This window comes from Chiloscyllium punctatum, chromosome 7 (genome assembly GCF_047496795.1).
Source record: "Chiloscyllium punctatum isolate Juve2018m chromosome 7, sChiPun1.3, whole genome shotgun sequence".
NCBI lineage: Eukaryota > Metazoa > Chordata > Chondrichthyes > Orectolobiformes > Hemiscylliidae > Chiloscyllium > Chiloscyllium punctatum.
In genome coordinates, this window is record NC_092745.1 from 34,901,130 (window position 1) to 34,924,162 (window position 23,033).

Consider the following 23,033-nt stretch of genomic DNA (forward strand, 5'->3'; position numbering starts at 1 on the left):
GGTCAAAACCTGTCCTGTCCCTCCAGCTCACACTGATGGCCTGAGGATCTCCTCTCTCTGCTGGGCCTTCATGGAATGAGGTTTGTGTCCAAACCAGTCCCCAGTGAGAATAAGGCAAAAACAATGACTGCAGATGCTGAAAATCAAACACTGGATTAGTGGTGCTGGATAGGCCAACAGCACAAAACTGCCCTTCATTTAACAAGAATCTGTCCATCTTCCTGAGAGATACAAAAACCTGGTCAATATGGAAATGGACCTTTACTCCAGGAGAAGACATGCTTCTGGGGTCAAGGGTTAACATCCATTTGTGGGGCAGAGCAGAGGGAGATTTATCCTGAATTCAACTGTCACCACCTGGGACACTTTGAGAAAGAGAGAGAAGCGAGACAGAGAGCGAGAAATAGAGGTCAAGCGGGATGTGGAGAAGGAGGGAGAGACAGAGGGAGAAATAGAGAGGAGTAGATAACATTTAGAGGCTTTCAATTGAAGTGAGAGATGGAGCGAGTGATGGAGACAATGAGAGATGGAGAAAGATTATGAGACGGAGTGAGGAAGCGTGAGTGCGTTGGAGAGAGTGGCTAAGAGACAGAGTGAGAGAGAGAGAATATGAGAGAGACTAACAGTGGGAGAGACAGATAGATGTAGAGAGATCAAAGTAGCAGATGTGAGACAGAAAGGGGAAAAGAGAGAGAGAGAGACAGGTCCTGGTCACCACATTCTGGGAAGGATGTGATTGTACTTGAGAGGGAGCAGAGGAGATTTCCCAGGATGCTGCCTGGGATGAGGAAAGATTGGAAAGGTTGGTGTTGTTTTCCTTGGAGCATTGAAGGTTGAGAGGGTCCTGATAGTGAGGTATAAGGTAATTGTTGGCAGCGATAGGAAGGCACTTTATACAAGAATAAAGGACTCAATAACCAGGGACAGAGATTGAAGGTAACAAAGACATGGACACATAGAAACTCGGAGCTGGAGCAGGCCATTCGGCCCTTTGGGTCTTGTGTGTCATACAGTATGATCATGGATGATCCTCTCTCTCAATGCTATGTTCCTGCTTTCTCCCCATTTCCTTCATGCTGTTAAAATGCAAAACAACTATCTCTCTTTTTTTCTTGAATATATTCAGTTCCTTATCCTCCATAGCCGTTTGTGTTAGAGAATTCATCAGGTTGATCATCCTCTGAGTGAAGAAATGTTTCCTCATCTCAGTCCTAAATGGTCTACCCCATAACTCCCTGAGACTGCGTCCCCTGGTTCCAGACTCCCCAACCAGGGGAAACCTCCTCGCTGCCCGGGCCTGTTAGAATTTTATATGTTTCAATCAGATCCCGTCTCATCCTCCTAATCTCGAGTGAATTCAGGCCCAGTTGAGTTGCACAGTGACAGGAGAATTGAGGAGAAATGTTTTCACCCAGAGGTGGTGGGAGTCTGGAACTCACTGCCTGAAAGGCTGGTTGTGTCACAAACTCTCATGACATTGGAGCAGTGTTTAGATATTCCCTTGTGTTGCTGTAACCTCCAGGGTAATGGGCCAACAGCTGGAGGATGGGATTAGAGTCATCAGATCTTTGTTTACCAGCACAGACGCAATGGGCCAAATGGCCTCATTCAGTGCTGTTCACATCAATGACTCTCTGAGACAAAAAGAGAGAGAGAGAGAGAGAGGAGGAAGTGTGAGGGGCTGACGTGGCTCTCTCTGCCTGATGCCATTTACATACTGAGGAACACCCAGTCAGACTCTCACAGGCTGCAGCTTTATAAAGCAGAGCCCAGTGAAGGGAGAGTTTATCAGGAACCAGGCACAGGGACAGGAGCACACACCATGATTTCACACATCCAGCTGATCTGGCCCCTGGCATTCTGTATTGCAGGTACAAATCTCTCTCCTTCCACCTTGAATCTTTAGCTGCTCTCCATTTCACTCCAATTCCACTGACTTGTGATTGAAGGGAAAATGCTGAAACCAGAGGAATGCTCAGTGTCTCCAACAATCTCTCATTTGACAGGCTCTTTCTGTGACAGTTCTGACTTCACTGTGTTTCTCTCTGACCCCTCAGGTATCCGTGGGGACATCACCATGACCCAGTCTCCCCCGGTGCTGTCAGTGGGACTGGGCCAGACTGCAACCATCACCTGTACGGCCAGTCAATCTGTTAGCAAGTGGGTTAGCTGGTACCAGCAGCAAGAAGGTCAGAAACCCTCTCTCCTGATCTATGAAGCAACAAAGCGATTCACAGGAGTCTCCGATCGATTCACCGGCAGTGGATCAGGGACCAGTTTCACCCTGACAATCAGCAACGTTCAGAATGAGGATGTCGCTGACTATTACTGTATGCAGTATAGCAGCTCCACCTACACAATGATACAGAGCCATACAAAAACCTCAAAGCACACAGAATCACCTCCTGTACTGACACATCCACAGTTATATAAAATGCATAATAATGGACACACAGTCCCACCGACTGAACTGACATATCCCACAGTTAGATCTAAATGAAACTGAATAAATTACCCCATGCTGGGATGGTCACTGTCTGCTACACACTCCAGTTCCTGTGGTGTCTCAACGCTCTCTAAAGGCCTCAAGTTTCCCTCTTCCACTCCATGGCCACATGTGAAGAACAGCTGCAAGATTTAACAACGAAAAATAAAGTTCACAACTCAGAGGCAGAGACAGAAAGACACAAAAAGAGGGTGAGAGTGATCAACAGACTGGGAAATAGGGAGAGGGTGAGAGTGATGGGGGGAAGCAGAGAGCAGAGGTTTTTGTACAGCCTCTGCACTGGGAGCTCTCACTGTGGCTTACGTTCGGTAAAGGAACCAAGCTCCGACTGAGTAAGTAAACCTCAATCCTCTGTTAATAACCCTTTCAATACTGAAACTTTCTAAAACACAAATGCTGAATTGTTGAAGGTGTTCGTGGGGAGCTGTAGCGAATGAAATGGTTGATTGAGGAGCCCTGTGTCTAACAGGGTGTCCAGCTGTATTTCTGTAGTTCCATTGCCCCCTTTAAGCAGCAAGATATAAGTCAGTCAGTTTTACTCACCGTGTGGAGGAGCTCTGTCCATTTGCAGCCTGTGGTCCCATTCCTGCAGCATGGAGTGAAATCAGTGAGTAGCCTCCTGCCAGTCTCAGTGTGACAGACACGGGCAGAGTTTGATGTGAGCTCTGGCTCCCTGTCCCAGTCTCTGATCTCACTGACCTCAGCAGCAGCAGCAGCAGCACAGTGAGAGACCGAGCTCCCACCTCCCCCAGCTTTAACTCTGCTCAATCACACAGTCACAGAATTGTAATAGTGCACACGGAGGCTGTTCCGCCCATCCTGTCTGTACTGGCTCTCCAAATGAGTGTCGTTCTCCTGCCTTCTCCCTGTCACCCTGCACATTGTTCCTTTTCAAATAACATTCTCATTCCCTTTGGAATGTTTCAATTGAAGCTGCCTCCACCACACTCTCGGGCAGTGCATTCCACACCTTAACCACTCACTGGCTGAAAATGTTTTTCCCTCAGCTCACTTTTGCTTCTTTTACCAATTATTTTCAATCCATGGCCTCTCCCTCTCAATTCTTTCTCAGGTGGGAACATTTTCTCCTGGTTTACTCTGTTCAGACCCCTCCTGATTTTGAATTTCTCAATCAAATCTCCTCTCTGCCTTCTCTTCTCTGAGGAAGACAGTCCCAACTTCTTCAGTCTACCTTCATAACTAACGTCCCTCATCCTCAATGGGTCAGATAGCCCACTCCTGCTCCTATTTCTAATGTTCTTATTATCTTATCTTCCTATGTGAGAGACACACATCAGATTTCCACATAACACTCTGTGGCTGTACCTTCCCAGTCTTATTCCCAACATTCCATGCAGTCCCATCCTTACAGAATGACCCTGATTTAGAATTTATTACTCTCTCTCCCTCACTCTGAAACTGGATAAGAAGTTCCATTCCTTATTCTGGTGCTATCTATCTCTCCCAGGATTCTGTGCACCTCTGTGTTCCTCTCTGGTATGACCTCCTGGATCCCACAGGCCAGCCAAGATAGTTTAAACCCTCTCCAACAGCACTAGTAAATCACCCCAAAGGAGCTCAGTCCCAGATCTGTTCAGGAGCAACCCGTCTGGTCTGTACATGTCCATCTCCCCCCAAAGCCAGTCCCAGTGTTAAAATAATCAAAAGCTCTACCTCCTGGACTGTCTTTTCAGTTCCACCGTCACCTGTGCTATCCTCCTCTTTCTCGTCTCAGTTGCGTGGGGCACTGGGGGTAATCTTGGAGATGGAGAAGAAAGTGAGGACTGCAGATGCTGTAGATCAGAGCTGATAATGTGTTGCTGGAAAAGTGCAGCAGGTCAGGCAGCATCCAAGGAGCAGGAGAATCGACGTTTTGGGCATTCCTGAAGAAGGGCACATGCCCGAAACGTCGATTCTCCTGCTCCTGTAATCTTGGAGATTCCTACTTTTGAGCTCCTGCTGCTAATTCCCTCTGGAACTCCCTACATTCTGACTGCAGGACTACATCCCTTTTCTCCTTCTGTCACTGGGACTGATGTGGACCACCACTGCTGCCTGTTCCCCCTCTCCCCTCAGGGTGCTCTGCAGCTGCTCAGTGACATCCTTGACCCTGGGATGACAACACACCATCCTGGATTCCCATCTGCAGCTGCAGAAACACCTATCGATTGCCCTCACTCTTGAATCTCCTCTCACTATCGCTCTTCCAGTCTTCGTTGTGCCCCCCGCACCCCCACCCCACCCTGTACAACTGAGCCGCCCATGGTGCCAGGGACTTGGCTCTGGCTGCACTCCCCAGATGAACCATCATTCTGATCAGGATTCCAAACTGAATCCTGGTTGGAGAGTGGGATGCACTCAGGGGATTTCTGTACTAGCTGCCTAGTCCTTTTGGACGGTCTGCTGCTCCCCCATTCCCTCTCTCCCTGTATACTCTGAAGCTGCAGAGTGACCACATCTAGAAACGTGCTCTCCATGGAGCTCTCAGCCTCACGGACTCTCCGCACTGACACCAGCTGCTGCTCAAGCTCCGAAACCCAGAGTTCCAACTACTGTCACTGACCACACTTCTTGTGCTCATGGTATTCCAGGAAGCAGGACAAGCAGTTCCCTCATGCAACCTGATGCACACTCTCACCACTCCCTGATTATCTTTTGTCAAAGTACTTTTGAGAAACAGCAACAGCAGCGCTCACAATCCAGTACTTTCAATGTCCATAGAATCATAGAATTCCTGCAGTATGGAACCAGGCCATTTGGTCCAACAAGTCCACACTGACCCTCCGATAGGTAACCAACCCAGACCCAATCCCCTACCTTTTTAACCTACATTTACTCCTGACTAATGTACCTGACCTACACTATGGGCAATTTAGCACGGCCAATTCACCGAACCTGCACAGCTTTAGACTGTGGGAGGAAACCAGAGCACCCAGAGGAAACCCACGCAGTCACAGGGAGAATGTGCAAACTCCACACAGACAGTCGCCCGAGGCTACAATCAAACCTGGGTCCATAGCACTGTGAGGCAGCAGGGCTAACCACTAAGTGACCGTACTTCCAGTTTTCCAGGGTTTCAAGGAATCTCTACATGAACCCAAAATACTTCAGATATAGGAGCAGAATTGGGCCAGTCAGAATAGAGTCTGCTCTGCCATTTGATCTTGTGTGATGTGTTCCTCAAGCCCATTCTCCTGCATTCTCCTTTTAACTTTTGATCTCCTCACTGATCAAGAACGTATCTGTCTCTGTTTTAAATACTCTCAACATCTTGGCCTCCATAGACCTCTGTGACAATGAGTTCTGCAGATTCACCACCCTCTGGCTGAAGAAATGCCTCCTTATCTCAGTTCTGACGGATCATTCTTCACTCTGAGGCTGTGCCTTCGGGCCCTAGTTTCTTCTACTCGTGGAAACACCTTCTCCATGTTCTCCAGGCCTCTCAATATTCTGTAGTTTCAATAAGATTCCCCCCTCAGCTTTCTAAACACAATTGTATGCAGATCCAGAATCCTCAACCACTCTTTATATGACACCCCCTTCATTCCCAGGATCATTCTTATTCTTTCTCACTTTTTGCTCTGGACCCTCTCCAATGACAGCACATCCTTCCTTAATAAGGAGTCCAAAATTCCAAATGTGTTCTGATTAGAGACTTATACAAACTCAGCAGTACACCTCTGACGTTAAAGTTAATGCTAACATTGTAATTGCCTTTCAAACTGCCAATGGTGAACCTGCACGTTAACCTTCAGAGAAACCTGAGCAAGGACTCCCAATTCTCTTTGTGCTTCAGATTTCTAAAATCTTTCCTCACTTAGAAAACAGTCTGTGCCTCCACTCTTCCCACCAAAGTATCTAGCCTCACAAGTTCCCGCATTGTACTCCACCTGCCACTTCTTTGCACATTCTCCTAGCCTGACCAAGTCCTTCTGCAATCTCCCCTTTTCCTCAACTCCTCCTGTCCTTTCACCAATTTTTGTGTCAGCTACAAACATATGAACAATATCTTCAGTTCCTTATCCAGATTGTTAATAGATAATGTGAATAGCTGTGGTCCCAACAAAGATCCCTGCGGATCGCCACAAAGCACCAACTGCCATCCAGAAAAAATCCCTTTGTCCTTCTCTTGCCTTTGTGCCGGTCAACCATCCTCTACCCACCGCAACATGGGCTCTGATTTGACTTAGCAGTCTCCTTTATTGTACCCTGTCAAAGGTCTTGTGGAAATCCAAATGGATCACATCCACTGGCTGTCCTTTGTCAAATGCACTTGTTACCTCCTCAAAAATTTCTAACAGATTTGTCAGGCATGCCTCCCTTTGATGAAGCTGTGCTGACTCAGCCCAATTTTACCAGGCTGCAATTTTACCAGGTTTAAGGGTGAGATTCCATATACCTGCAATCTCACCCTTACGTAGACCTCTAAAATCTTACCAATGACCAAGGTCAGGCTAACCAGCTTATAATGTCCCATCTCTGCCTCCCTCCTTTCTTAAACAGGGACGTTACATTCACTATTTTCCAGTCTTCTGGGACCACCCCTGACTCCAGTGATTTCTGAAAGATCACAGCCAATGGCCCTACAATTACCTTAGCTATCTCCATCAGAACTCTGGGGTGTAGTCCATCGGGTCTGAATGATTTATCCACCTTCAGACCTTTCAGCTGCCTCAACCCCTCCACCTTAGTGATGCCCTCTCCACTCACTTCTGCTCCCAACTCTCTTGAAGGTCAGGTGTGCTGGCTGATATTTTAGTAGACTGGAGGATAGCAAAGACTGTGCCATTGTTCAAAAAGGGCTGCAAAACAAAAGCCTGGGAATTATACGCTTCACATTTGTGGTGGGTAAGTTGTTTGATAAGATAAGATACACATGCATTTGGAAAGAGTGGATTCGATTAGGAGTTGTCAGCATGACTTTGTGAATGGGAGAATATGCCTCACAAATTTGTTCAGGTACTTTGATGAATTGACCAGGAAGGTTGATGAGGGCAGGATGGTAGACGTGGTCTATATGGATTTCAGTGAGGCCTTTGATAAGGTTCCACATGGTAGGCTGTTATGGAAGGTTAGATTGCATGGAATTCAAGGTGGCCTGGCTAATTGGATACATGATTGGCTTGATAGTAGAAAGCACAGGGTAATAGGGGAAGGATCCTTATTGTACTGGAGGCCTGTGACTAGTGGAGTGCCTCAGGGGTCAGTGCTGGGCCCATTGCTGTTTGTTATCTATATCAATGTTTTGGATGAGAATGTACAAGGCATGGTTAGTGAGTTTGCTGGTGACACTCAAATAAGCAGCATCGTGGACAGTGCGGGCAGTTATCAGAAATTGCAGCAGGACCTTGCTCAGCTGGGGAAGTGGGCCGAGAAATAACAAATAGAGTTTAATACAGATAAATGTGAGGTCTTGTATTTTGGAAATTTAAAGCAAGGTAGGAGTTTCATGGTGAATGATAGCGCCTTAAGGAATATAGTGGAACAGAGGGTCCTTAGAATTCAGGTAAGCAGTTCTCTGAAAATGGAGTCACAGTAAATAGAGCAGAGAAGAGAGCGTTTTCTGCAGTGCCCTTCATCAGTCAGGGCATTGACTACAGATGTTGGGAAGTTATGTTGCAGTTATACAGGACATTGGTGAAGCCACACTTGGATTATTGTGTTCAGTTTTGGTCACCTTGTTACAGGAGGGATGTTATTAAACTGGAAAGAGTGCAGAAGAAATTTGCAAGGATGTTGCCAGGATTCAATGGTTTGGGTAAAAGGGAGAGTACATTTTTCTTTAGAGTGTAGGAGACTGAGGGAGGACCTCATAAGATCATGAGAGGCATGGATAGGGTGAATTCACTCAGTCTTTTCCCCAGGGTTTGTGAATATGGACGAGAGCGCATCAGTTTAAGGTCAGAGGGGAAAGAATAAAAGGGAACCTGAGGGGCAACCTTTTTACACAGAGGGTTGTTCGCATTTGGAATGAGTTGCCAGTGGAAGTGGTTGAGGTGGGTACATTAATAACATTTAAAAGGCATTTGGACAAATACAGGAAAGGAAAGGATTCAGAAGGATCTGGGCCAAGTGCAGGATTAGCGTAAATGGACATTTTGGTTGGCATGGACCAGTTTGGTCCAAATGGCCTGTCTCCATGCTGTCGGACTCTATGACTCTATGACATTGTCATGGACCAGGCCAGACCCTTCGAAACATTTTGAGAATGCAGCCCAGACCTTACCTTTTCGAATTGTGTTAAGCAAATGTAACCTGGATATTCCAGGATTGATACAACTGGCCAAACCGCTCAGCTTGAAGGGAAAGAGAATTTATTTACACACAATCAAAAGAAAACAGAATTTAGAATAACTTAACTATTTGAAAACCCAACTGACGAGAAAATGTAACTTGACAAAGAGCTGTTCCAATTTGCTGCAACAGCCTTGGTATAAAGGTAAATATAAACACAGAGGTTCTTACAGGAGAGGAATTTCAGACAGTGAGTCCACTGGAAAATGTTGAATTGGGGAACCTTTCTCACCAGCAGCTTTCTTTATCCAGGAGCTTCCAACCGACTATTTGTCAAAAACAGCAAACTGGAAGAACTGGCCACTCTCCTTTTATTGGACAAATTTTTCATATAAAACCGAAAAGCCTTTTCCCTGACTGTTGCCCTAGGCAGTATCTGTTAGCCATGAACAAAGTCCCTAACCCAGACAAATTGGAACCTCTGCCTTTACAACCCCTCTTGAAAAAAAATCCAAGGACAACTCAACCTTGTGAAATGAGCAGCATTGTCACACCACTGTGAAAGCTGATTTAAAGCATCGATGCACTTTTTCCATCATTTTTTTGTTCCCCAGTACTATTTCTGCCTTTTCCAGTGGTACAATTTCTATTATTGACTCCCTCTTGCCTTTCATATATCTAAAGAAAACCTCTTGCAATATTCTTTTCTGTTACTAGATCGCTTACCCTTATATTTTATTTACACACTCACCCTTACTTTTTTTTAGTTAATTTCTGCTGTTTTTAAAGGCTTCCCAATCCTCTGGCTTCCCAATAATCTCCACCACATTGCATGTTTTTTCTTTTGCTTTTATGCTGACCCTGACTTCCCTCATCAGCCACGGTTGCCTTGGCCTCCACTCAGTATCTTTCTTCTTCCTTGGTTTGAATTCCTGCTCTGCCTCCCAAATTACCCCCAGAAACTCCTGCCATTGCTGCTCCATTGTCTCCTATGCTCATCTTCCCTTCTTATCAACTCTGGCCAGCTCCTCCATCATGTCTTTGTAGTTACCTTAAGTTAATTGCATTTCCAGTACAACTGACTCCAGATTCTCTGTCACAAACTGCAAGGTGAATGCTGTCATATTACGGTCAATGCCCCCAAGGGATTCCTTCACCCTAAGTTCCCTAATCAGGTCTGCTTCATTACACATCACCCAATCCAGAATTGCCTGTTCCATAGTGAACTCGACCACAAGCTGCTCCAAAAACCATCTCGTAGACATTCCATTAATTCCTTCGTTTGACATCCCCAAACAACTTAAATTTTCCAGTCTACCTCCATATTGAAGTTTTTTATGACCATTGTAGCAGGGCCTTTATTACATCCTTCTCTATCTCCTGATTTATTTTCTTCCTCATATCCTGACTACTGCTGGGGAGGGGGACTTTGCAAATTTCTCATCATGCTCTTTCTCCCTTGCAACTCCTCAACTCTACCCACACAGATTGAATGCATTCCAACTCTAAATCCCTTCTTGTGATTGATCTTATTTCATTTCTTACCAATACGGTAACCTACCCCCATCTGCCCATCAGCATGTCCTGTCAATTAGATGTGCATCCTTGAGGATTTCATTCCTAGCCCTCAACCCCTGACAGCCACATCTCTGTGAAACTCAAAACATCACACCTGCCAATTCCAATCTGCGCTACAAGATCATTTACCTCATTTCGGATACTCCCTGCATTCAGGTACAACACCCTCAGTCCTGCATTGACTGCCCTCCTTTTCATAGTTGTCCCCTTATTCACGATGCCTAAAATTAATTTTCTGACCCTTTCCATAATCTATGTCCTATTAATTATTCTGGGAACTTTATTAACCTCTCCTGAGCCCTGCGTCACTTTAATGATTTTAAAGTCCTTGGGAACCTCAATTTGTGGCATCACTCTGTCTACCTTATTCCGAACTTTAAGTTATTTCTACTGTCAAGTTCCCCTGCACTTCTGTATTGCCTTGTGACAATACGACATTCACAAATTCTGATCCTTCCTTTTATTTTCTGGTAACAATCAAACCCATCACTCACCACGAATCCCACCTTCTCCTGTGCCTTTCATTTTCTCACGTTCTGTGCAAGTGAACCCGTTTGCTTTCTCTTTGGGTTGACTTCAGGTCAATATTCATCCCTGAAACATCACTGAACATGCTCATAATCTCATTTACGATTGCGCGATATTGCTGTGTACAAATTATGTTTTCTGCATTACAACAGTGACCAGTGTTCAGACAAGTCCCTCACTCTCTGTAAATTCTTTGGGAGAGTCTGATATACAAGTCTCTCTTTTGATGCACTGGGAGCCTTTCAAATATCAGAGATGCCATTCCATGGCTCTATTAGACAGACAGCAGGACTGTTTCCCCTGGTGTCCTGGTCAATATTGATTCCCTAATTAGCATCACTAAAAACCTGATCCTCGACTCATTGTCACCCAGCTCTCTGGGATCTTGCTGAGCACAGTCTGGTGGAAAGAGCCACTGCGACATCCTTAGGTGGAGGCAGGTGCAACATAAATACAAGTCTTTCTTTGAGGTTGGAGTCTCCTGAACCTGACCCTTGCCCATTGGATGCACGCTTCCATCTTCCAGGGAACATGGGATCATTAAGAGCAATGACACTGTCTGATCCAGGACACTGAGATTCTTTGCAGCCTCACCTTTGACCTTACCCCAGTGCTGAGCTGGAAGATTTGAATCAAAATCTCGAACCTTCTACATGGACACCCAACGTGACTCCTTCCTGAAGTGTGCTGATCCAACTCTGCTCCAGTGTTCTTAGATAAAGTTCTCCCGAGCTGTGAGTGATCAGAGGTTTGTTAAAGAGATGTCGAACTCCACCCCACATACCAACTCTTGCTCCATAGCTCTGGAGGCTTTGGTGTTTCAAGTGAAAATCCAAGTGTTTTTTCAATGTGATGAGGGTTTCTGCCGCTCTCACCCTTTCAGCCTGATCCCACCAGCCACTGGGTGAAAACAATTACTCCTCAACTCCCCTCTAACCCTGCCCCCAATTCATTTTAATCTCTCCCCATGGTTATTGCCCTCTGTGCTGGTGGAAATCAGTCCTTCCTACACACTCTATCCAGGCCCCTCATCATTTTACACACCTCGATCAAATCTCCCCTCAGCCTCCTGTGTTCCAAAGAAACCAGTCCTAGCCAAACCAATCATTCCTCAAAGCTAATACTCCTCATTCCTGACAAAATCCTCCACTGTCCCCATCTCTAGGGAGATCACATCCTTACTGCAATGTGGTGACCAGAACTGCACACAGTTCTCTCACTGTGCTCTAACTGGGCTTCACTTGAGGTCAGAAGTCACACGACACCAGGTTATAGTCTAACAGGCTTATTTCAAATCTCAAGCTTTCAGAGCACTGTTCCTTCAGCACTGAAGTCACTTCACCTGAAGAAGGAGCAGCGTTTCAAGAGCTTGTGATTTTAACTAAACCTGTTGGACTGTAACCTGGTGTTATGTGACCCCTGAACATGTCCACCCCATTCGACACCAGAGCCTCCATATCACATCAATAGTTTCACATCTTTGCTGAGACTCTCTCTTTGGGATGCCACTCTTACTCTTTTGGGAAAAGATTCTGAATGATCTCTGTCTCTGTCTCATCCTTGGAGGCCTCCCACTGCCCTGTCACTGATCTCCCATCAAGTCGATCGTTCCAGTACACTTTTACCAAATTACCACACAGTTTGGTAAAATGGGTTGCTCCCAAATGAAAGCTTTTACACTTGCTCCATGGTTCTCCATTTCCATCCTTATTCTCAATCTCACTGAGTTCCGATCACTGTCACTAAAATGCTCCCACATTGATAGCCCTTCCAGCTGCCCACATTCATTCCTTAAATGATGGTCCAGGACTGTCCCTTCTCTTTCTGCTGCGTCACCATCATCTTCTCGGGGACAGTTAGGGATGAGCAGCAACTGGCTCTGCCAGTGCCGTACATGTCCCAAAAAGCAATTTTTAAAATGCTAGTGCTTTTGTCAGGTATGCTAGGTACTGGATACAAATGTTCAAATGTTTTATCAGTTACTGTTCAGAGAGTTGAAGTACCTTCAAAAGGCAGGGATTAAAATTGTTTCTCTTGTCTTTCAGGCCGTGACAACTCTCAGCCCAAGCTGACCCTGCTGCCTCCCTCGCCAGAGCAGGTCAATACCAAGAGCACTGCCACCCTGGTGTGCCTTGCCAATCACTTCTATCCCGATGAGCTGCAGGTGCAGTGGAAGAAGGATGGTGCAGTCATTTCGGACGGGGTTCAGACCAGCAACTACCTGCGAGCTTCAGACAGCACCTACAGTGTCAGCAGCCTGCTGACCCTCTCTGGGTCTGACTGGGAGTCCAATGCTCGCTTCTCCTGTGCCCTCACCCACGTGACCCTCCCCTCTCCCCTCAGCAAGAGCATCAGGAGATCAGAATGTGTGTAGAGTGTTCGAGACAGTCCACAGAGGAGACACAACTTTAAATAGAACAGGGCTGAGCTGGCAGGACAAAGGTCATTGTCAGCACTGAATTTCAACTCTCTTCTTTCTCAGGACTGGCTTGGAGACACTTCTGAGCTTCAGTGGTTAAGGCAGGTCATTGGGATAGTGTAGAGAAAACTTTACTCTTTATGTAGCCCCATGCTTTCCCTGACCTGGATGTGTTTGATGGGGACAGTGTAAACTTGCGATGTCAAGTAAAACCTCTCGAAGATGCTAAAGACTGTCAGCTGTGCAAAAACAATGTGAACCTCAGAAATCTCTGTTTCAGTAAAACAGACCTCCTTCCTGCTCAGCCGCCAGTTCCAATTTAAGGTTTTGTCACTGTTCAAAGGGACAGGATTCTCATGTTATTGAGAAAATCACCACAAGTGTTTTCCTCAAGCTCCATTGTGGCTGTGAATTTGTGTAGCTTCCTCTGTCTGGGCTGTTAATTGCTGACTGTTTTCTGTCAAAGTCAATCTGGAAAAGGGAATAAAGATGAAGATGATTCAGTCTCTGTCTCGTGTGTGCTTTGGAAATGGCCAGAGCTGAGTCCTCAGGGAAAGCTGTGTGAAGTGTTAACCTCCACGTTCAAGGCCTGGAGAATGAGGGGGAGAATAGACGGGGCAATGGGGTCCCCAGAGCAGGAGGGCAATGCTACCATTGTGTCCAGAAAGGGCACTTTCAGCAGGAATGCACAACCTCAAGAAATCTTTCCCAATAAATGGGGAAAAGAAGGAAGGCAGGAGGGGACAATGGGGAACACAATAATCTGATGGAAATTCGCCATCAATGCTCACCCATCCCTTAGACACAGCAAGATCACAAGCCAAGAAATTCAAATCAACTGTTAGGGAGCCAGAGCCACTGGGAACCCTATATTGATGAATATGACAAGCAGGACCTTGTTACTCAGAATAACAATTGAACAATAACAATTTGAGAAATAAATATTCCATAAATTAGACCTGGGTTTTCTTTACTCTTCAAATGAGATGCAATTGTCCTGGGCGTCCCTGGGGCCAGACTGAGAATGTTCCATCCGGGGGAGTCTGGGAGTCACGGCTGGGGAGGACAGTCAATGATAAACTGGTTCCACTTTCTGCTGTCATACTCTGTAGCCCCTGGGACATCTCAGTGAGGATCATCCAGGGCTCAGGGTGGATTCCAGAGCAGCTCATTGTCCTGACTGTTGTGTTCCTCAGTCCACATGTGGCTCTGGCAATCTCACTTCATGGCTCTAGTATCAGTGGGGACCAATGTGACTGAAATCTTATCCAAACAGACCCTCACACAGCGGGGAGGCTGCTGGTGGCTCAGAAACCCTTGGCCTCAGTCCCAGATTCCACCGTGGCTCTTTCATTCAAACACAACATTAACACACTGACACCACATTCAGAGGGCAATCCTGAGATGGGGCAAGTTTGGTTCTTGATTCCAATGTGAGGACATGGGGGCTGGGTGTGAAATGCATAGTCTGAAACTGGTGGGGGTACTTTATAATGAAGAATAGAAACTGATGTCAGAATAAAGTCAGGTATTGATGGGAGTGAGGAATATCTCAGTGATCTGTCTCCAGAATCCACAGACTGCACACATCCTTCTGTCAGACCCTGAAGGCTGAGAAACAGCTCCTTGACATCCAACATATCTCCAACTTTCCCAGAAAAGGTGAAATATTTTCTGTGTCAGTGATTCCCTGGAACAGGATATTTTTAAAAGGGCTGTGGGAAGAGAACTGTTGACTCGCAATGACAAAGCCAATGGAAGGATGTGGAGCTGGCTCTGTGAAATGTTAGGGCACAGAGGATGACACCAGAAGCAATTCAATGTTGTCACTCTCTCCTTTGCAATTGCTAAACTGGTAATAATTGGTTTTCCCTCACAATTTGCTCTCTTGTATTCGATCCACGTGCCTTTCTTGCTTTGCTTCTTTTGACTTGAGTATGTGGGTAGCTCCATCAAAACCCAATTTCCTCACTCTCATCCAGGCCCCTGAAGAGATTAGAGACAAAACAAACTGCAAATGCTGGAATCCAAGGTTGACAAGCAGGAGGCTGGGAGAACACTGCAAGACTGGCAGCATCAGGAGGTGGAGATGTCAACGTTTTGGCTGTAACCCTTCTTCAGGAATGGGGGTGGGGGAATGATGGGGGAGCTGTAGATAAAGGCAGTGGTGGGGACAGGGTGGTAAGATGGGGATAGGTGAAGATAGGTAGAGGGTACTATCTGATTGGTTGATGGGAGGGATGAATACAAATTAATCTCTCCCATCGACTAATCAGGTCATACTCTCTACCATTCTCAACCTATCCCTACCTCAACACCCTGCTCCGCCCCATTCACTTTCTCCCCTTTTCCTGTCTTTCGTCATCACACAGCCCTCTCATTCCAGGGATCAATCGGGTAAAATTCCTGTGAACCACCTCTGATGAATTTATTATTCTTCCTTCAATAGGGAGACCAAAACTACCCTCAGTATTTGAGATGTGATCACACCAATGTCCAGGAATAACTGAAACATCACAGTCTCACTTCCTGGTCCTGAAGCATGCCTACTCTTGTACCAGGCGTCTTACTGTCTGCGTCTAATTGCCCTGGACCTGGTGGTGATTAACTGCCTTCTTGAACCCCTGCAGTCCGTGTGCTGTTGGTAGACCCACAATGTCCTTAGGAAGCGAATTCCAGGGATTCTGACCCAGTGATGATGTAGGAACAGCTTCATATTTCCAAGTCAAACTGGTGAATGACTTGGAGAGGAACTTGCTGGGGTGATGGTCCCGTGTACCTGCTGCCCTTGTCCAAATATAAGTGGTCATGGGTTTGGAAGCTGTTGTCTCAGGATCTTTGGTGAATCTCTGCAGTGCATCTTGTAAATAGTACACAGAGCTGTTACTGAGTATCGGTGTGGGGGGAATGCATGTGTGTGAATTCGGTTCCAATCAAGTGGGTAAACTTGTTTGCAACAATATTTAAATAAAATAATATAAAACAGCATAACATTAAATATAAATAAAAATTTGCTGCCTTTTAGATAAAACATCACTGAACCCAAAAAGTTAACTCCTTCTCTTCCCACAGAGGCTGTACCTGTTCCCTTTCTCCAGCATCTTGCTTTATTTGAGATTTGCAGTATTTTACTCTTATATCTGTTTTAATGCCATTGGGTTTCAGAGAAGCATTGGTCAGCACACTGGGGAGATTTTCCCTGAGATGGTCTCAAATCCCTTATATTCACATCGACCTGAGAGGGCAGTGGTTTAACCGATCATCCAGCAGATGGCGTCTTTGCCTTTGCCAGCCTCAGGATAGTGCTCCAGTGTCTGGAGTGGGGCTTGAAACCTGCAGGTTCAGGTGATGGTGTTAACACTGAGCCCATCTATTCTTTCCTGGGATGTGGGTGTCACTGGCAAGACCATCATTTTTTCTCCATCCCTAACTTCCCTGAAACTGAGTGGCTTGCTGGGCCTTTCAAATGGCAGGTAAGGGTCAGCCACATTCCTGGAGTCCTGGCAGAGTCAAACATCTACAACAGGTCTACAAGAACAAGACCCTTCAGCCCAATGAGCCAAAGCCAGTCAAACAACCACCTCACTATTCTAATTCCATGTTCCAGCACTTGGCCTGTAGCCCTGTACACCTTGGCATTACAGCTGCATATCGAAATACTTCAATGTTATGGGAGAGCTTCTGCTTCAACCATTCTTACAGAAAGCGAGTTACAAATTACTACCACCTTCTGCACCCTCTTAATCTTCAGCCATTTCCCTTAAATCTATGCCCATGGTCATTGATCATGAAATAACTCCACATCATCAAGTCACCCTTTATTTACACATCAACTGTCCTTGAATGTAATGTTTCATATAGAGTTAGGCACCAGAGGCACATCGTCCCTAACACTCAACCTGTTTGATGTCAGTAAGTAATCTCCCTGTTATATCCTTGTAAAGATTTGAGCTTTTCTTGTGAAATTCCTTTGGGATTTTTTAATGCCACGGAATCTCCCACACACTCCCATCTCTCTTGATGCTCACCCTTGTCTGGTTAATTCTTCCCATTTCCTTCTCTTCTTTCAGTTCATTCCATTTCAGTAAAGTCTGTGATATTTCCACGGAGGATGTGTACTTGAAACCGCCATAGAGAAGCTCCTATGAAGAAGGAAGGCTGATATTTACAGCAAGCCTGGACTGTGCCCTTGTGTATCTTTTCCAAACATTTCCATGTGATCTGTCAGCCTTCTTCAACTCTTCCCATTTCCTCCAAATCCAGTGGGTACCCATGGGTCCCAGCTGTGTCTGCTTGTTGTCGGCTCCATCAAACAACACCTCACCAGTACATGCACAGACACCGTTCCCCAAATCTCCCGCCATTACATCAGTGACTACACCAGTGCTGCATCCTGCACCCAGGCTGAACTGGAGCAGTTCATTGACTTTGCTAACAACTTCCAACCTGCCCTTAAATTCACGTAGTCTGTCTTGGACAAATCCTTCTCCTTTCTTGACCACCCCATTTCCATCTCCGGTGACAGTACAGGAACACACATTTACTGTAAACCCACAGACTCACACAACTACCTGGACAACACCTTCTCCCCGCCAGTATCCTGCAAGAACTCCATCCCGTTTTCCCAATTCTTCCATCTCCGTCACATCTGCTCAAACGAGGAGATGCTCCACTCCCAAGTGTCCCAGATGTCCACCTATTTTGAACAATGTTCTTTTCCCACTTCTGCCATCCAGACAGCCCTCCACCGCACCTCCTCCATTCTCTGTTCCCCAAATCTAAACACCCCCCTCCAAAATGCAATAAAGACAGGGTTCCCCCTTGTCTTCACCTTAGGCCCCACCAATCTCCACATCCAACGTATCATCCTCAAACAATTCTGCCAACTCCAGCTAGACCCCACCACCAAGAACATCTTCCCCTCCCCACCCCTCTCTGCTTTCCACAAGACCTGTTCCCTTTGCCAATCCTTGGTTTTCACCACTCTTCACACCTTTTCCCCCAACAAAACCCTGGTACTTTCCCCTGCAACCGTAAAAGATGCAAAACCTGCCGACACACCACGCCTGTCATTTCCATGCAGGACCCCAGTCCTTCCAGGTCAGACAGAGGTTCACCTGCCTCTCCTCCAACCTAGTTTATTGTACCCAGTGCACCCGTTGTGGTCTTCTCTGCATTGGTGAGACCGAACGTAAACTAAGGGCAAGTTTTGCTGAGCATCTCAGCCATGCTCACAAAGGCTGACCTGGCCTCCCAGTCAATGCCAATTTCAATTCCCCTTCCTATTCCCTCTCTGACATGACCATCCTCTGCCTCCTCCATTGCCACAAGCAATCAGACTGCAAATTGGAGGAACAAATAATTATCTTTTGCCTAAACCCAGAGGAATCAACATTGAGTTCTCCAATTTCAAAAAGACTCCCTTTCCCAACTTTCGACTCCCTTTCCTGTCCCCCTCCTCCATTCTATTCCACTTACAGACCCTCCCTTCCAGCCACCAAATGGATTCATTCCTCCCATCGACCAATCACTTCAAACCTGTGTTCATCATTCAATACCTACCACTCCACCATTCCCCTCCACCCACCTAAACAACTGATCCCACCTTGATTTGCACCTCCCCCTACCCTCATTTGCAGTTCTGCAGAAGAATTATACCCGAAATGTTGACTTTTCCACCTCCAGATTCTGCCTGACTTGCTGTGTTCTTCCAGCCTCCTGCAAGCCTCCATCCCAGCCTGATAACCACCTCGGACATTGGAAGGAAATGCCCAGGGAGCAGGTTAACATGGTGCAAAAAGCCTTTCATCTGAAGCTTCAGTGTTTGCATTCAGTCTGGATTTTCACTTGCTCATTGCTCCCCTTTTACATGATAATGGAGAGAGAACTCTTGTTGATGCAGTTTTTTTTTTAATCATCCCAGGCTGTTTAAAGCTGCGTGCGCAGTGCAATCCCCTTCACAAGACAAAATGCTGAGGTCCCAAAATCAGCAAATGAATGATGAGACAAATCTGTTTTGGTGGCATTAGATGAATATTGAGCAGGATACCCGAGGGAATCTCTTCAGAATGGGATCTTGTCGAGCTCCCTGAGGTGGAGGGATTGGGGTCTGGGTGGTGCTGGTGGGGCTTTAGATGAACATCCCATACATAACATGGTGCAAGAGTTCACTGCAGTCTCAGCCTGGATTCTGTGCTCTTGTTTCTGAGGTGGATTTCAATCCAATAACCATTTTGACTCTGAAGCAGGAGCATTGCCCATGGGGCCAAGGTCAGTAACAATGTAAACTGTGTGGCTCTGAAAGCCTGAGTCTGTATTTCAGCTCAGAAGGATATCAGCTCATTCATCAAATCTGTTTCTGACCCTCTGCAGGCTGACCATGCTGCCGGTGTCTTTCCAACACTCTCACGTTTTCCCATGTGCCACAGCTCATTCGCCTGAGGGATAGTTTACTCGAAATGTGTAGTGCTGGAAAAGCACAGCAGGTCAGGCAGTTGTGCTCAGGCCGAGGACATGACCTTGTCCCTCTATCAGATCCTCTTCAAGACACTCATGGCTCACCACTGCCCTCTCCAGGACAGTTAGGGAAGGGCAACAGCAAGGATGGAGACGGGCACGCGTCGCCACAAGTGCTGTTCTGTGCAGTTTGGGGGCACACTTTGATAGACGTTTGTTCGGTCTTTGAGTGTAATTCATTTTGTGCCTGATCCCGGTGTCAATCCGAAGGACACTCCACCTTTCAGTCTGACAAACCAGGGTCACCCCATGTCATGGCACTGCTTCTGGCCGACGCTCCAGTCTTTCAAGAGATGAATTCAAGCCTCAGCAGTTTGATCATTTTAATTTTACATCATTTCTCTTGATTTCTCCTGGGATGGGGAGGGTGTTGCCTTTCCCTAATTGTCCTGGAGAGGGCGGTGACGAGCCATGTAATATCTGGGAAGGAATGCGCTGGAATCTGAACAAAAAAAGACATGAAAATCAATGTGATGTTCACAAATGTTCTTTCGGCGAGGGAGCCCAGTCTGTGACTCCTGCCCCACTGTGACATGATCCATTTTTAATGACCCCATGACCTGGCTCAGCAAAGAACTTAGTCCAAGCAACTGGGGCTGGGCAATAATTATGAAGCTCGCCAATGATGAAGCAGAAATAATAATGAGAAGGATTAATGCAGCTCCTTGCTGTCTGCCTTTTAGCGTCTGAGCCACCACACTCTCACCGTTCTGGGTCTCGAATCCTCTAACATTAATTCATTAGAGTGTGGGAATATACGAAGAGGTTTTATTTTGAACTATAGGTCTCTTTTCTCGGTGACTCTCTCCTTTTCAACCCCCTACAATCCTGTCACCAGATGCTTGTGCTGACAGCCTTGTTGTGCAGAGTGAAAGCTCTCGGTGTTCTCTGAGGCCTCACTGCCTTGTGTCTGTCTCCACTGCAACATAAGACAAATGACGTGTTTCTAAAACCCTGTTAAAATTAAAAGCCAGCAAAGGAAATGACTCAACAGGAGTTGAGTCGGTCTTGTTCAAGAAAATAATTTTCATTTTAAAATTACATTTCTGTCAGTGAGTGACAAAGGAAAGATGGGGTCCAAGATTTCTGCAGCCTCTGCCAGAACATAGGACCCAGGATCAGGAGCAGGCCTTTTGGGAGCTGCTCTGCCAATGAAGAAGATCACTGCTTATGGTCTCACCTGCACTTTCCGCTTCCCCACCCCCTCTCATTATCCTTAATTGCCTTGTTCATCAAAAAATCTGTCTACTGTAACCTTGAGCCAACTCCATGAGTGAACCTCCATTCCCATGTAGAGAAGAGAATTCCACAGACTGTCAACCCTCAGCAAGAAAACCCCTCCTTCCTTTTCAATGGGAGACTGCTTTGTGTTAAACTGGCCCTCCAGTTCTCATCTGTCCGATAACAGGATCTACCCTCTCAGTATCCAGCCTGTCATGTCACCTTCAGATCAGAAACTGTTAATGAGAGAGAACAGGTTACATCAGCGAGACTCTTCCCCAGAGATGATGAACAATGTTGAAGTAAATTGGTTTCTCCAGTGCCAGAGTCCAGAACAAGAGGGTTGTTAAAATTGTAATTCAGATGATTTCAGGAAAAATTCCTTCCGACAGAGTGATGGAAATCTGGAACCCTCAATCCAAAATAAAAAGCTGTTGAGGTTGTGTTTCAATAATCATTTTCTCAGGGCAGTACAGTTTACAGGACAAAGGGAGAATGTATTCCAGGTTAGCCATGGCCTGATTAACTGGGGAACTAGGTCAGAGCAACTGATTGGTCATTCCCACTGGAATCCACTGGAATGACGACTGATGTGTTTGCAGCTAATGGAAGGAGTCATTACCCATAGTCTTCAGCAGCTGTGCAAGTCCCCCATAGTTACTAGAAAGCAGCTGTTTCACTGTGCCCGAACAATACAAAGTCAGAGGACACACAACACCAGGTTCTAGCCCAACAGATTCATTTGAAATCACAGGCTTCCAAAGCGTTGCTCCTTCATCAGGTGTACCCCAGTCCACCATCAGCATCCCCACATTACTGAACAGTACAAATAAACTGGGGCTCTGTGAGGATCTAACCGGCTGAATCTGTACAAACGAGGAGAGAGAGAGAGAGAGAGTACATCTTTTGAACCAGGATACCTAATTGCACCACAATGAAAATACTCTGCATGCTATGATATATCAAAAAAAAGTACTTTGGTGTAACTTTAGATTGTCCTCACTGTGTGCTGTTTTATTCATGATGTGATACACGGAGAGTATGTCAGCGTTGGGTGGCAAAATGTATATTTCCTCCTCTAGTCCCTTTCCAAAACACCCTCTCCATCTTGCTTTAATCCTTATTGATTCTTCTACAATTGTTCCTGTTCCCTCACACCGTCCCGGTCCCAGAGGAACATGGCCAGACTTCATGACCCCACTCTGACTTAAGTTTCATGTGTAGTGTGTTGGAGCTTGGACTCCTGCCTCAGGCCCAGGTGTAGGGGCCTGTTCAACAATCTGCACATTGTCCTTTTTCTCTTTCTGAATGAACTGGATCAAGTTGCAGGAACGAGCTGGCAACAAGGCGCTTTGTCTGCAATGTTCCAGCACTGGGTACAGAACTAGCTGAGTCAGAGGAGACAGTGGGTAGTGATGGAAGGATGGATTTCAGAATGGAGGGCTGTGTCTTGTGGGGTTTCACAGGGATCAATGATGGGACCTTTGCTGTTCATTGTCTACATAAATGATTTGGATGAAAACATGGCGAGTCTAATTGATGAGTTTGTGGATGTCACAAAGATTGCGGGAGTTGCAGTTAATGATCAGATTATCAGAGGATACAGCAGGGCATAGAACAATTGGATCCATGGATAGAAAATGGCAGATGAAGTTTAATCCAGATAAATGTGAAATGATGCATTTTGAAAGATCAAGCACGTGGCAGAATACCTGCACAGTGAATGGCAGAATCCTTTGGAGTATTGATATGCAGAGGGATCTGGGTGTACATGTTCACAGATCACTGAAGGTAGCAGTACCTAAGGTGGTTAAAAAAGGCCAATGGCACGCTTGGCTACGTTGGTAGGAGCACTGAGTATTAGGATAGACAAGTTATACTGCAGCTTTACTGAACTTTAGTTTGAGGAGAAAGTGAGGACTGCAGATGCTGGAGATCAGAGCTGAAAATGTGTTCCTGGAAAAGCGCAGCAGGTCAGGCAGCATCCAAGGAACAGGAGAATCGACGTTTCGGGCATAAGCCCTTCTTCAG

At 46.1% G+C, this 23,033-nt stretch overlaps 1 gene segment (V, D, J or C); it reads left to right on the forward strand.

Annotated features, from left to right (window-relative positions):
• The first annotated feature begins 1,804 nt into the window (after window positions 1-1,804).
• Window positions 1,805-13,769, forward strand: LOC140479578 (Ig kappa chain V region Mem5-like). The segment is given in 4 exon segments: window positions 1,805-1,871; window positions 2,058-2,354; window positions 2,806-2,838; window positions 12,892-13,769. Coding segments are annotated over 4 exon segments (708 nt in total).
• The last annotated feature ends 9,264 nt before the right edge of the window (window positions 13,770-23,033 follow it).